The 15,689-nt window shown below is 33.2% G+C and overlaps 2 protein-coding genes across 6 annotated transcripts; one reads left to right on the top strand and one right to left on the bottom strand.

Annotated features, from left to right (window-relative positions):
• Positions 1-474: 474 nt before the first annotated feature.
• LOC119638208 (serine-rich adhesin for platelets) lies at positions 475-4,885 on the bottom strand. Its single transcript, XM_038034873.1, has 9 exons — positions 4,650-4,885; positions 4,143-4,283; positions 3,988-4,082; positions 3,744-3,920; positions 3,486-3,677; positions 1,903-3,428; positions 1,510-1,836; positions 1,342-1,446; positions 475-1,283 (listed from the first exon to the last, which is right to left on the bottom strand). Exons 2-9 carry the CDS (start codon positions 4,180-4,182, stop codon positions 1,223-1,225), a joined length of 2,523 nt encoding a protein of 840 aa, XP_037890801.1. The 5' UTR covers positions 4,183-4,283; positions 4,650-4,885; the 3' UTR covers positions 475-1,222.
• A 640-nt stretch (positions 4,886-5,525) lies between these two features.
• LOC119638191 (arf-GAP with coiled-coil, ANK repeat and PH domain-containing protein 2) lies at positions 5,526-15,688 on the top strand. Of its 5 annotated transcripts, none has more exons than XM_038034847.1 (11): positions 5,526-5,954; positions 9,315-9,431; positions 9,495-9,588; positions 9,775-9,996; positions 10,145-10,288; positions 12,863-13,158; positions 13,501-13,617; positions 13,682-13,834; positions 13,900-14,773; positions 14,831-15,051; positions 15,127-15,688. In XM_038034847.1, the coding sequence occupies exons 1-11, from the start codon at positions 5,902-5,904 to the stop codon at positions 15,311-15,313; spliced, it is 2,478 nt and encodes an 825-aa protein (XP_037890775.1). In that variant the 5' UTR covers positions 5,526-5,901; the 3' UTR covers positions 15,314-15,688. The 5 variants fall into 5 exon arrangements, with proteins under 5 accessions (XP_037890775.1, XP_037890774.1, XP_037890776.1 ...); XM_038034846.1 differs by having other exon boundaries at positions 13,480-13,617; XM_038034848.1 differs by having other exon boundaries at positions 5,527-5,954; positions 9,775-9,939; positions 13,480-13,617.
• The last annotated feature ends 1 nt before the right edge of the window (position 15,689 follows it).

The raw sequence follows: 15,689 nt of genomic DNA, 5'->3' as shown, positions 1-15,689 counted from the left end.
TTATCGTCCGCTACTGAAGTAGCAATATCAACAAAATTGCAATTGCTACCATCGTCCTAAATCGCAAAAAACGAAATTTTCGGTTTTTTGCCAAAAACGTAAGGGGTACCATCGTCCTAAATCGCAAAAAATGAAATTTTCCCTAGCGAAATAAATTTAAAATTTCTAAATCAGCCTCTTATAAACGCTCGACGATGATGATGACGACTAATGTACGGAGAGATCATATATTTGCCAGAATGATGCTTCTTAGTAAACTTCACTTAATTTGTACTTCTTTAAAGTCGCTTTTGACTCTCTGCACAACTCTCTTGTGTTCAGAAGGATGTTCTCTTACATTTTCCATCTTCGATTTTTATTTATAAATAATTACTTTTTTTTTGTCATTTTTATTTTAATTTTTGGTTTTTGTTTAAAAACATTTCTGTGTATATTTTATAAAATAAAGTTTACTACATATCATCAATTTTTGGATTTAGGTAAAAATTAACTGTAAATGATTTTCATCACGAACTTTAGCTCTAATTAAATATGCAAACATATGTGCGATTGAAATGTAAATGAGGACTTAAGTAAATTAACAAAATTGCATAAAAATATTAAAAAATAAAAAAGGAAAACATGACACTTGTTAATTGTTCGTTACAAAGCTCAAAATAAACATATAAGGAAAGACTGAAGTTTGTCTACGCGACTTTAGATACCCAACCCAGCCCTATCAATTATTGAACAAATTAATAGATTTTTTACAGGCTATAGAGCTTGATACTTGTTCTGATGTGGCATTTAATGAACTACTTTTAAACTCACTATGCAATGAAACTCAAAGAGCGGGAAATGATTGAACCAAAATTGAAAATGTATAAACAAAGTTATGTCATTTTAACGTCAGACGTAATCTTTTCATTCATCTAAATACTGACATACCGATATTTGAGGATGAAGTCAGAATTCATGTATGTCCTCTATTTCTAGCCAAAAGGTAACCAAGGGTGCGCGGATGGTTTAAAGCAATTATCACATGATAATAGGTCCTTCAAGAATTACGGGTTTTAATATGGAACTTTGAAAATTCTACAACAAATACACACAATTCTAAACCTTCTTCTCCACTTAAGGTGGCAAATGAAAAATTAATTGTGAAAAAGGACTTTTGAAGTAAGGAAAATAAAATGTAAAAAAACGAACATTTGTGAGACGTAACTTTTTGAGAAAATAATATTTATAAATGTACTTTAAGAGATTCCATGCGCGTAATAATACGACGACGCAATTCAGAAAATCTGTAAAAAGTAAGATCATATAATAAAATAAAAAAGTACATGCAAAAAATAAACTCACTTGTCTTTAATCTTTGAGACTTCACGCTCCATCTCTTGATCGTAGCGTTCCAAAATTGCACGGCATTCCGGCAGTGACAGATTCAAAAATTGAGCAACTTCGTTACTAAGAATATAAATAAGGAACTTATTTTCACCACATTTTTGGAGAGTTTTCAGAAAAATTAACCTTATTTCGTCGGTTCGACGAGAGTCTACCAAAAATAATTTAGCTACATCCTCATGCGGTCCGAGCATGATGCGCGTTATTAAAGGATATTCGGTTTCTTTGAGACGCTTTTGTTCTCCATTGTCGCGTATTATAAACAACGAAAAATTCTCAGCTGGACTATCAACCTTATACTTTTCCAACAATAAATTGATAACTTCCTGAGTGGTTACTAATGACGTGACCCACACAGACATTTGAGAACCGTAAGGCGGCGTAAAGAACGAGGTTTCACGATTATAAAAGTGACCGTTTATTGAACACCGACGTTTCAGTTTAGTGCGAGATCTGTAAAAAAAAAGGAAAAGATTGTTGACACAAGTTCTTAGGAAAGTAATTTTGTTAAAATCTAACCTTCTATTGCCACTGCGCCTTTTTATGGCTGATGCACCCGTCCGAGGTGGTCTCCTTAGCACAACACCATCTTCTGTTATATGCAACGGTTGTTCCTCGAGATTTGGCTGATCAGTGGTCTCGTGACGCGTTGAGTTAGAATGAGTACCACAGGCGGCAGTAAACATTTCTTCTGTCTGCGTTAGTTCGTCGCCGCCTACAGCACCACTATTAGTAGAAGCCAATGACCGTGGATTATCTTGACGACCAGACGAATCACAATCACTCGCACCATCTTTGGGATAACAATTCATTTGTATTTGTATAAAACGGGGAGGTATATCGCTTTTACGTATTGTAGCCGAAATATGGCCACCTGCACATCGTTTTTGCGGTTTTAATGTGGAATCATCATCATCACTGTCCGAATAATCGATACACGAGGGTCCGGATTTAGAACGATTAATGCCTTTTTCGTAACGCCCGTTTGTTAAAATTTGAATCTGCGCAGAGCCACTTTTTTGCAGAGGATAGGGTAAACGTTTCTGAGCTGATCGTTCCGTTTTGAACGAAAGTGTATCATGGATAAAAGAAGCATCTATTGACCTAAGTGCATGCTCACAATTGAAACTTTTACTCATTGCATTTTCGGACGCGTTGTATAATTTTAATGAATCATGTATGCGGGATGGATCAATAGGCTGATTGCGCTTAAGAGTGTCATCAGCGGGATCTTGAAAAGAATTGGCACCGTTAACGTAGTCTTGATGAACACTGCGTTTAAAATCCTCAAAATCCATTGGTTTAAGAGTGGCATCATCAGAAGTTTCGTAGTTATCTATAGTGGTAGTGGATGTTGTGGCATTAACATTTGTGCTAGTTTCTGTAGTGATTGTTGCTAGAGAGGCAGTGGCTGTAAGGAAATTATCCGAAGAAGTAGTGGCACTAGTGGTTGAAATTGGTGAAGAGTTATTAGATGAAGAAGAAGTCTTGCTAATGGAAGACGCCTCAATATTACTGCTTTCCGTACTTAATTGGTGTGATAAAGTTTTAGACGGTGAGCTATTGGAAGGGGTTGATGAAGAAGAATTTTGCGGGGAACTGGAAGGTAAACGCATTGGCATAGTCTCGTAAACTTTGTCCTTTTCACTAATGCGTCTCTCCACTTGCAATAGGTCATCAATTTCATCCCAATCTAGTTTCTCCAAATTATCTAACTTCGAAGGCAGCGTAGAGCTGATACAATTTGTCGAACTGCTATTTATAGTGCTTGATTGAGAATCAGCTAGAGTGATAGTGGAAGACGATTGCTCAGTGTCTTCTGAGTTTGCGCCATTGGTTAACGCTTCAACATTACCAGTGGTAATGGCAGAAGCTTCTTCAGGTGTAGTTGGTAAATCGGGATATTCGTTAAGACTGCAAGAATCGAAAGTCATACTTTCACTTAGTGATACATCAGTAGAAAGAGCTTCCACTTGGTCACTAGTTGTGGTAGCGGCTTCGTAGGAATCGCTAATTTCGTTATTCTCCTTATCCGACAGGCTATCCTACAATGCGAGGTTATATAAATAACAGATTATATTACAATATAAGAAAAAACGTACGTTTTCGGCTTTGGATAAACGACAAGAGTTTCTTTTGCGCACAACAAAGGTACGCTGATCGTCATCTTCCTTTAGATGTATAACCCCTTGCACACCCCAGTAAACCCGTAAAGCTCCCTCTAAGATTAACCGATTATTCACTTCACGGCTACGTATTTCCATGCTTTTATTGTCATAGAATTGATTGTAAACCTTAAATAAAAAGAATAAAGGTTTGAATTTTATTTAATAAAATGGAAAAAAATTGCATTATAGTACCTTTAACTTTGACTCTAAATGATCACGTGGCAAAGCAGGTCCCGATTGTTGTCCAGACCTTTGAATTCCCCTAAGGCCGAAACTTTTATGCGACTCTACACGTGTACCATGACCAAACAGTTGAGGCCCAAACAAAGCTCCATAGCATGGTACATGGCAATAAGGCACTCCTTTATGCTAAAACAATGGAAAGAAAAAACTCGGGCCTAAACTAATTTGCATTTGCATAAAAGAGCTTACTTACCTCTGCATGTTGTCCGGGATTCAAACGTTTACCACATTCTTCACATCTTAAACATTCCGGATGCCAGTCATAACCTAAGGACTGCTTACGTTCCGCTAAAATTTCCATAAACTTACTTTAAAATATTGAACAAAGACATTCCTGCTTTAATTTACCAAAATAAACTGGCTTGCCACATTTATGACACTTCCACATTCTACAATTTGATATATGACGGATTTAAATGCAAACAATTAGCACAATACTGCGTTGTAATGAAGGGTAACGACCTTTTAAGAATGGACTGAATACCGTAACTAAACATGAACGAACAAAGGAAAAATGTAGATTTGTTTCCGCTAGACGTTAAAATATATAATCCAGAACAATAGTTGTACTAATCCCTTTAGATGTATATATATATATATATATATATATACATATATGTTTATATATTATACAAACATATGCATACATATGCATATAAGAACTTCACATAAGAACATACATATATATATAAGAACCAGAATTCTCCAGTACACAAAATACTTTTGCAATTAAAAATATTTGGCGTGATTAGTTGTATGCCCTATCGTACGTGTTTTGTTTATAAAATAACATTTCATTATTGAAAATTATTATTTATTGTACGCCTCCTTTTTCTGTCTGTGTTCGATCCTTACCACTTTTACTATTGCTCACTACTTCTCTTTCTACACCGACAACTACAAATGTGTGCACCTGTTCGTTTTTTTTTAATATATTATGTTATTATTGCTTCCATGATAATATTAATTTATTTCGCGAACTATATAAATCATAATTTTCACTTCAAATTCTACGATATTTAACTCTTTTAGCATTTTAGTTAAGAACTTCTTAAAAATTAAAAGAATTATGATTAAAGGCAAGGTTGCCAAAGCTTTACTTATTTTACTTTTATGATTACAAATTTAAAGCTGTGCAAAGTTTACAAGTGAATACGATATGTTATTACGATATTTCAACGAAATAGATAAAGTTAGATGAATTAAACATTACAGAAAAATGTATAAAAAACCGTAGTACTTTTATTTTCCCCGTTTTACTGTAAACGCTTTTTACGTTCTAGAGTGATTAACGCAAATGCATCATTAATTTAAAAAATTATTGACTTTCTACATTTTATAAATTATGCGCAAAATTCACTTTTGCAAATGATAGTCTAAAAAGTTGCTTCAGCTCTCTTGCAATATTGTACGAGGTCAGGAAACAGTTTTTCTTTGCTTTCGATTTGAGTCACCGAAGAAAAGTGATTTTTCAAAACCCGCCATATATATTTTCTATTATGGGAATAAATCTCTTACCGAGTCAAAGTCAAATCAATTTTGTTAATGCTTAAAAAAAAAGTATAATTACCCACATAAAATAAAAGATAATTTTTAAAGTACTTGATTAATGCAACTCTGTGTGAAAACGAGTACGTCGAGATAGTTTCTAATGTTTATTACAAGTTGCGTGTTTTTTTGCGAAATAGAATAGTTTGTTAGCATTTTTTGATATAATATTTATAAATCTATAGATATAACGTTATAGAAATTATAACTTTGGGAAAAAACTAGCTCAAATTTTGCATATTACTTTTAAAAAACCAAAAGAAAAAGTTTTAGTTTAAAATATGTGTAAAGTTTACAAGTGCAAAAGCTGGAAAATATTCGTAAAAAGAGATTGTATATCTGTATGAGTTAATTAAGAGAGTGAATCTTATTTAAATAGCAAAGGAATTTTCGAGGATATATATATTGCTATCAGGATAATTAAGCGCAACAGCTGAAAATTAATACTAAATGAAATCAATCATCCAGTCGTTTCGGGGATACAGGAATAAAATCATTTAAACAAACTCGAGTGTTTTATCAAGAGAAAAATTTGTGTTACGGCCAATCAAATATAACAATGAAAACCACTATAGAATTTGAGGAATGTTTAAAGGATTCGCCTAGATTTAGGTAAGTTGCGAAAATTATTTAACAGTCAAACATTTTTATGTAGTTAGATGAATTGTGAAAAGAAAAACAGTTTTAATAACTATTATTTCGATAGGAATGCAGCTACAGGCAGTTAATCCAGGCAGACAAAGTAATGACCAAGCAACGCCCCTATTTTGCAACTTTTTGCTGTTGCATACTTTGATACCGTAGGAATATGTATAAGGGTTGTCTATGGTGAAAGTTCTTAGCATCCATAAAGTTTAGTTTTGAGACATTGTCAACTTACTTAAGAATAGGCGTAATTTCTACCAAACCACACATATCTATTTTATAAGGCTCCCATTGAAGCGAATGTGGATTTTCAATATTTTTTTTTTTTACTTGGTATTTTGTTAATTCATTTTTTATTTTTGTTGAAATTTTCTTATCTATTTATCATGTCATTATTATTCTAGGTATTAGTTCCTAATGGCAGCATGATTATGAATAAATTACGTGGTCATTGTAAAGATTTGATGACAATTTTCTCCCGTCTATATAGCAAACATAGCGGCAACAATGTGCGCAAATTTAATTCTTTGTCTCTTCACACTTAACATGATTATGTATTTCCATGACTTTGATGCTTACTAACAACGGATGCTTCGTAGCAAAAAATTTCTGTAACTCACTAGACATTATATTAACCTTGTCGTTAGACGTATAATATCTAAAACATCATTTAGTGTAATAAATTATATGCATATTGAGTACATATGTTTGTCCATATGGATGTATGCGCGTTTTTCTATATTTCTGTTTGCCAAAGTCACGGCACCTTTTATGAAGATGGGAATAAAACAAATAAGGTAACTAATTTCGACAAACAGTGTTTGCTAGTCAGTTAGTTACGTCATTATAATATCTATTTAATGACGTATGTCATTTTTAATATATCTTTGAAATTATCTTGGTTTTCGGCCGTATTCATGAAGGAATCATATCTACTACTACGTTGACTAGGGAAAATTGATCAGATATGCTAATTAGTAAAAACACTTTCACCTCCTCTCTATACGCGTTTTGATGTAACATGAACATATCTCTATATTTCATTTGAAATATATATATGAGTTGAAAATGCTATCACATGGCGGGTGTAAATAATTCGGCTTAAATGAAACCTAATATTGTCTCTCTTATTAAGAATACTGTCAGTGTTTGTGTGAATTATTAAGCGCTTTCAACTTTTAGAGACTTATTCATCATTTGGGAGCATACAAGCGTACGACTATATGAATTTATATGTGTATTTATCTCTATGTTTCTAGTTCATGTGCCTTGCACGAAAATGTATCTTCATCTGGGAAATTATGTGTGTTATAAGAAACACGAACAACACAAAAACATTTCAGACGACTTAGATATTAACCACGATAAATTACTTGGCAAATCGAATCGGCAAAACATAACGGATTATTCTACTGCGTTAATATTGCAGCAATACAAACATTCATTGTCCTAATTAAAACACATATACATACATATATATATATATATATATATATATATATATACTGCCTTATGTTGAAATTTTCTGCTTGAAATTTCATTTTTGCGGACGGCAAAGTGTGTGATGATTGACTTCTAAATGAAGTTCGCAAAGCAGATAATGGATTAACTGACTCCCGCAATTAAAGCATATGATACATTAAACCAATTACCGAAAATGTTTCGTTTTTAACAGTTAAACTGAAGAACACTATTGAACACTAAACTAAGTTAATCTCATGTTTTTTTTTTCAATATTGTCAGTACATTATCGAAACGGAGTAAAGCTTGATAGGCACTAATAACTTTTATCGAAAGATATGCCTGGCTTTGTTATCACTTTCTAGTTTTTGATTCTCAATTATAAGGAATAAGAAAATATACTTTCAAGGCAAATTACAGCTTGATAAACCATTCAAATCATGGCATATGGTATTTAATCAACATAACCTTATAGATCACATCGATTTTCCTAAAGCAGAGAAAGAGTAAAATTGCGGAAAAGGTTATATATAGAGTTACTGCAGATCTTTTAAATTTAGAATTCTATGAGTTACTTTTTCTTTTACTCGACATTTCTAAGCGCAATATAAGAATTAATTAATAACTTTTGATATAAAAGTCATTTTTTGGGAAAAAATCGTCGATACCACTGCAAAGTTGCAAGTGATTAAATATTCTTTTTTTTATTTTTTTGAAGTTTTACGCTTAATTATCATAAGGTAAACAAGACAGAATGTTTAAAATTATTTTGATATGGGTATCAAATAAAAGGACTTGTAGAGTAGAATGCGACAAGCTAAGTTCCAAATAAAATATCTCGAACATCACGATGTAGTGAACTAATTTTTTCATTGATATGGGTATCAAATGAAAGGACTTGGAGAGTAGAGTGCGTTAAGCTAAGTGTGTTAACTCTAAATTAAGTGTAGTAGAGGTCACGACTTAGTGGATAAATGTCTTCTAAAAAATACCTTCGATATAGGTATCAAATGAAAGGAGTTGGAGAGTAGACTGCGATAAAGTGCGTTAGTTTTAATTTAATTATGGTGGCCGCTTAATACATTAATTTAAGTGGACCAAGCGTGGTAAGTATGCGAAATTCGTCCCCCGCCGAATATAACGCTTAAGTTTTAAGTACTTAATCGATTTATACGCAAGAAAAAGAGAATTAATTTTTTTCTCTAATATGTATTGTATCCCAAAATGGTAGCGATAGATGTTAAACTATACATTTATGCGAATCGTATATTACGTTCTACATGTATTTTTTCCTAGATGCAAGAAAGGGAGAGACAAACTTAATACTCGCTGTGGTGGGAATAATACTAATAATAATCGCAATGCAGACTATCATCTGCAGTATGGATAGGAGTAGTTAGATGGATGCTTATCTAGTAAAGAAGGGGATTTTTAATTAAAAGCTCTTTCTGCTAATTAAAACGTCTTTTACTATAATTGCATTTAAAGTGAGCGAACCAGAATCATTAATCTTCGTATTGTACTCTATTCCATTTTACGCGATCGTAATGAATGTAATGCTCGTATTTTCTGTTCAATCCTTTGGTTGACTTACACGGTATGGATTCGCTTTTCATATTTTCATCTTCATCATTTTTGTATTTTCGTTCCTTGTCTTAATGGCTCTTGGATCTCGTTTTTCGCCTTTCTCACTTTAAACCATTCTTTGAACACCATTTCTGCTGCCGCGTAAAACGACGAACGAGTGTAGCTATAAACTGACTGCTGCAGAAAGAATTTAAAGACTTTCTCCCTAGCATGCATTTAAGATAGGATTAAAGATTTTTAATTATTATTCATATCCACTTCTTTCTTCTTAACGTGCAGACAATTCATCTCTAAAGAAGAAACCGATATCGAACATTTGGAGCAGCGTTTAGATAAAATCATCAAATTGTGCAATATTGCTGTTGACTCAGGCAAAGAGTATGTCAAAAATCAAAGGTAAACAGATTTGAATTTTGTTTCATAATCCTTTAAAAATTAGTTGCTTGATTGTTTTTGTAGTGCATTTGCAATGTCTCTGTGGGATTTACAACAGCATTTTGCTGATAATAAAAATGCTCATAATGCCTTGGGAAAGCTGATACATTGTTTTCAGGTTTGTTTATTTTCTTAAAGAGAATCGATTTACATTCATGCATGCATGTATATATGCATGTATAATGTGTGATTATTTGCTTGTACACTCATTTTTAGTTATCTATTATATATGCATATATATATATATATATATATATATATGTATGTGCATGTATGTAATTTCATTTGTTTATTCTTTTTATAGGAAATGAATAAATTTCATACCATTCTATTGGATCAAGCCACTCGTACGGTATTAAAAAATTTATCTGTCTTCGTTAAGGATGATATTAATCAAGTGAAAGATTATAAAGGACATTTCCTAAAAGTATCCGAAGGCTATGATAATGCACTAATAAAAAATGCTCAAGTATGTTCTTCTAAATTAAAAAACATGACGAATGCAAGTGTGAATGTGTATGCATGGGTGTGTGCAATTCCAAGTATGAATCAATATACAAAAAAAAAAAAAAAAAATTTAATGTTTATTTTATTTAATTTATATGCATGCTTCAACACTTACTTACATTATGTATGTGTATGTTTTTGTGTTTCGTGTTCTCTAATGTGTTTAGGCGAGTAAAAATCGTACACAGGAAGTACAGGAAGCGGCCAATATTTTATCAGCAACTAAATCTTGTTTCCAACACACAGCCTTAGACTATGTCAACTACATAACATTGGTACAGTCGCGTAAAGTACCTTCAATATTATCAACGGTAAGTGTTGCTTAAGATCTTTTCATGTTTCAAATATGCAAAATGTTCGCATTAAGTCCGCTTTTCTCATTGAACTTTTTCATAGGGAAGCCCGTTACATTTGGCGGCAAAACTGACTTGTTACCCCTCGTACCGCGTCGTCTTTGTCATACATATACATGTTACGAATATTGACTTGTATCCTCTACAAAATACAACGCGACCATCATTATTGTGGGGACAATGATAACAACAGATAGAATAATTATCCTAAACGACTGAAAATATTCTTAAAATATTTGATTTGAACTAATTTTTGAAGCGTCTTCCAAATCTGTTTCAAAAAAATTGGCAGAAATTAGAATATGTCTTGCGATATAACTAAAGTAGACATTGCTTGAAACATAACTTGATTTTCGACACACTTCTAAACGCCAACATCTGATTGACACTTTACCTATATATTCAAATTCTAATAATTACATGTATAGATATCTACATAGATATCTTTCCCAGGAGAGAGAATATTGGCCTTTTAAGGAAAAATTGATATAACGCTATTGTTAAACTTTCATTGTTACTCAGGACATGTCTACAGGCCGGAAAATCCCCAACTATGTTAGCCAAAGCCTGCGCTTGCAGTGGTGCGGTGTGAAAAGTAATTCAATAAATATGGGCACTGCGTCTGTTCCTATGACGATTTTCGTCTATTATGATATGTCTAATGCTATATTTTTCTCAGCGTCCGAACAGCCCCAATTGAGTTGTTTTTCAGAAAGCGAACAAGATGCCTTTTTGTATGACTTGTTCAATCGGCAGATTTGGGCCACAAAAAAAATAACTTGCGAATTTTTCGCGTAACTTCCAGCTGAACGCTCTCCATGTCGCCGTATAATTGGTCGATGATTGCTTTACTACTTATTGCATTAATGTCTGATTACTATCCTGAAATTGTTGATTCGGCATCATTTGAGATGGTAGGCGTGAATATATATGAATTATCTGACTTTGTCGGCTTTATTTCTCCTTAATTATCTCTTTGAAGCCAAGCAAACTCACATAAATCTTTATGTAGAAAAAATCTGAAAGCTTCTCCAATAGGTTGAAATTCAGCAACGAGCCTCTGCAACTTTTTTCATAGAATAGAATAGAGTAGAATAGAATAGACATGGTCCTTTCTTTCTCACGTCTTCTACATACGATAAAATAATGCACTCCTACCTTAGCTGAACGATGCTGTTAAACAAGTAAAAAAATGTTGTTTATCACTGAATACGATTGTGCGTTTCTATCGTTATCGATGAATTTTAAAAAACTGTAATTACCTTTGACATATGTCAATATATAAATGTACTTGAGAAAGACACAACTAACACATTTGCCCTAAAATTTAGAAAAGAAAAGTATGTAAAAAACAAGTAAGAACATTAAAGTCGGGCAACGTCAACTATTACATACTCTACACTACTTCACCTATTCGCTCCTTTTGGTAATACTACTCTAAAAAGTATGAATTTGCGTTTCGTAACAATGCCAATATGTACGCAGAAGTCCAAAAAAAAGTTAGACATATTTTATTCAAGTTTACCTACCGTTAATTTTTTTGCTGAAACCCTACTATGCATTGATTTCCATCATAAAATCTTAAAAATTAATCCTTTTTCAGACCCTACTCATGGCACATCTTATATGGAATGAGGCCAAGAAATAGATCCATGTGGTTCCAATTAGGTCCACCTAATTTTTTTATTTAAGTACTATCATAAACAAATTTTCATCGCAAAAGAATAAACAATTCCCTTTTTTGGGCTAAAAAAGGGCTTATAAGAATCTTTATATGCGCTGGTATCCATGAAATGATGGACCAACGTGGTCCAAATTCAGTAAGGTAAATTTCTTTGTCAATTTACTATTTTGAGCTAATTTTGATCATGAAATATTGGAAATTCGAACTTTTTCCCATAAAAAGTTTCCATTTTCGTAGGAACGATTCCGTAGGAGAGGCCTCAAAAAATTCTCACCACCGATCCAAACTTTTCACACCAATTTGCAATGCCGAAATATTACCACTTAGCTACTTTTGCCGAGAAAGTTTTAAAATTAAAAGTTTTCGAAAGCGTGCACCAATCCGGACCATTTTCAATAGCATTCGTTCCAGGCCCAAGGTCCAAATGTAATCGAAATATCTCAGAAATTGCGACTTGCAGCTTGAACACAAAAATACATGTATAGGCCGATGAACAGACAAACGAACAGAACAGAAAATGATTTTGTATCGATAAGTATAGTGAAAGACCTTCAGAGCGTTCCATATGTCCGCACCAACTGAATATACCCTTTATCACAAGCGACATAGGATGTAGCAAACGGAGTAAACGTATCGAATTTTACTTTGTAGTTTTTTATTCCGTTTTGTTCTATAAGTAGCCATAACTTCAATTCGAAAAAAAAAAAAAAAAAAAAATTCCTTTCAAGCTAACTTTTTGTTGTTTATATTTTATAAACATATATGTGAGAAAGTAAACGATGAACGAAAAATCTTTACTTCCTGTCAATCCTTACTTAAATATTATTGAAATTTTTTCTTCCCTTCAGTTACTCGATTACTATCAAGCGTGCGTCACCTATTATCATCAAGGTTTCGATTTGTGCAACGATTTTGATATTTTTTTTAAAACTATTACCGAAGATTTGAATGCAATGCGTTGCGAATATCAGCAGCTGGAGAAGGCGATGCAAAATCGTCACATGAGTGTAAATAGTTTCAATGACTCGAACACGAACAGTGCTTCGAATAAGATCGAGGGTTATTTATTCAAAAAGAAATCGAAAGGATTTAAGACTTGGTGCCGTCGTTGGTTCTATCTCAGCGATAACCAATTAGTGTACAGGTGAGTTTAGTAGAATATTATTGCGCTTTCAAATTTTAAATTAAATATTAAATATACTTGATGAATTTTATTATCCCGAAAAAAAACTTACTCTGGTCTGTTGTTTTCTTTATACGTATGTGAGCAGCGTGATTGTCCTTTGTATTTGAATTTTATATTAATAAAATAAAATAAAATAAAATAAAATGAAATAATAAAATTATTATCATCAATTTTTTCGTTTGGCTTATGTTCAACTTTTGAATTTGTATTTTGTATGTTTTGTGTCTATTGTTGATTTGATTTGTCTTATGTGATTGTGTGTGTTCTGTAACGCTGAAGTGATTTGGATTCGAATTGCAGAAAACGCTGTAACGAGGACTCATTCTCCGTGATGGAAGAAGATTTACGTATTTGCACCGTCCGACCAGTTAACGATGGTGATCGCCGTTTTTGTTTTGAAGTTATATCACCCGCGAAGTAAGATTAATAATAATAATTGAAATCGTGAAAAGAAAAATGCTCATCATTTCATATGTCGTAGGTCTCATATATTGCAAGCTGATTCAGCTGATTTGCTAGCCATGTGGATATCGGCTTTACAGAGGAGTATAGGCGCGGCCATACAACATGATAGTCAACATTCCCGACCCCAGTCTTCGTTAAATACGAATCCGTTAAATGCCAAAAGAAAAGTGTATGTTTGTTAACTATGTGTGCTTAAGCAGAGGCACGCGATCATCATTTATTTCTTTCTTATAGACACTGGGAGCAATTCCTGAAAATTCCGGGTAACGCAGTATGCTGTGATTGCCGTGGTTCGGATCCACGCTGGGCTTCCATTAATTTAGGGATTACTTTATGCATAGAATGTTCTGGTGTTCATCGGAGTTTGGGCGTACACTACAGTAAAGTGCGATCTCTAACCTTAGACGCTTGGGAAACTGAAAATATTAAAGTTATGATGGAATTGGGTAACGAGGTTGTCAATCGGATTTATGAAGCCCGAATTGGTGAAAATTGCGAACTGAAAGCGGCTACAGAAAATTGCGATATTACCGTTAGGGAAGCTTGGATCAAAGCTAAATATGTGGAGAAACGTTTCGCGTGTCCAATGCCAAAGCCAAATGATCTATTATCGAGCGAGACTGCAGAGGTGCTCTCTATAGATAGCGCTAGTAATGATATCAGTAAGAGAGCAACACTTTCTTTAGGTGCTCCGCGAAAGTGGGCAGTTAAAAAATTTAGACGTCGAAAACGTCAGCGCTCCAGTTCAAAATCTTCCGACGATCCTATAAACGATGAAGATGAAGACGACGAATCTCTTAATATACCATCAATGTCTTTAAGTATTTCACGGGAAGACTTATTGATAATTGGAGACGAATTAAGCTTGGAAACTTATGAAGCACCAGGCATATTAGGTTCTGATCAGGAATCAACAGACGGCGAAAATGAACCGGAAATTATCGATGAAGCACTTTTTAATAAATTAGATGCAAATCTTATGTTATATAAAGCTTCAGCTGCCCATAATTTGCCGGTTATGTGTATGGCGTTCGCTTTGGGAGCCGATAAGAATTGGCGAAATTCGGAAGATCAAAATCGTACTTATTTACATCAGGCGGTATTATCGGTAAGTTGAAAATAGTTCAATTCCAATGTCAAATTTTATTTAATAAACATATACAAGGGTTCTGTTATGGCCTGCGAGTATTTGCTATTGAATGGAATACCTATTGACAGTGTGGACGTGAACGGTCTTAGTGCTTTGCATATATCTACATCGAAAGGTTATATAGCTCAGGTGTATTTACTTTTGAAACATAAAGCCAAATATGATATAGAGGCGAACGATGGTAAGAAACCTTTGGATATAGCAGTCGATCAACGTAATGCTGATATTGTTACACTGTACGTACGTCAATGTAAATTATGCTTGCGTAAATGAAAGTTTAATAATAAAATGTATTTAATATATTTGTTTAGTTTACGTTTAACGCGTCTTAACGATGAGATTGGCCTCAGCGATGAAGGCAACGGTGAAGACGAAACATATAAAGATGTTATGAAAGACTTTTCCAACTTTGCCTCTAGCCAGCCGCGTATGCTACGCAATCGTAACGATTCCAACACCTTGGAATCTCAACGTTCTTCCATGACCAATTCCGATTAAAAATTAATTCATCCAATTATCTGTATCTCTGTATTTTTCTTATGCGTATTATTATAATTGTTATATATATTTATATCATTTAAAATTAAAGCAAATGCAAGAAAAAAAAATCAGTCATTCATATTAAAATCATTCTTAAATGTTTAAGGTGCTTTAAGATATATAGTGCCCAGTTAAGAGGGCATGTTTAATAATAATATTTTAAGTGTAAATTAAGCTAATTTTGTAATTTGTTATTAAAAAAAAATAACGTTCACACAATTTATAATCTGTCATAATAATTGTTAAATATCTCGTCAACTTGTTTTTTGTTGTTATATTTTATTATCATTGTCTTTTTTGTACAAAAAAAATTATATCGAACATAAAAATTCTT

The sequence above is a fragment of the Glossina fuscipes genome, unplaced genomic scaffold (genome assembly GCF_014805625.2).
Source record: "Glossina fuscipes isolate IAEA_lab_2018 unplaced genomic scaffold, Yale_Gfus_2 85, whole genome shotgun sequence".
In the NCBI taxonomy this organism is placed as follows: domain Eukaryota; kingdom Metazoa; phylum Arthropoda; class Insecta; order Diptera; family Glossinidae; genus Glossina; species Glossina fuscipes.
Note: the sequence above shows the minus strand (reverse complement) of the source record. Positions and strands in the feature narration are given on the sequence as shown.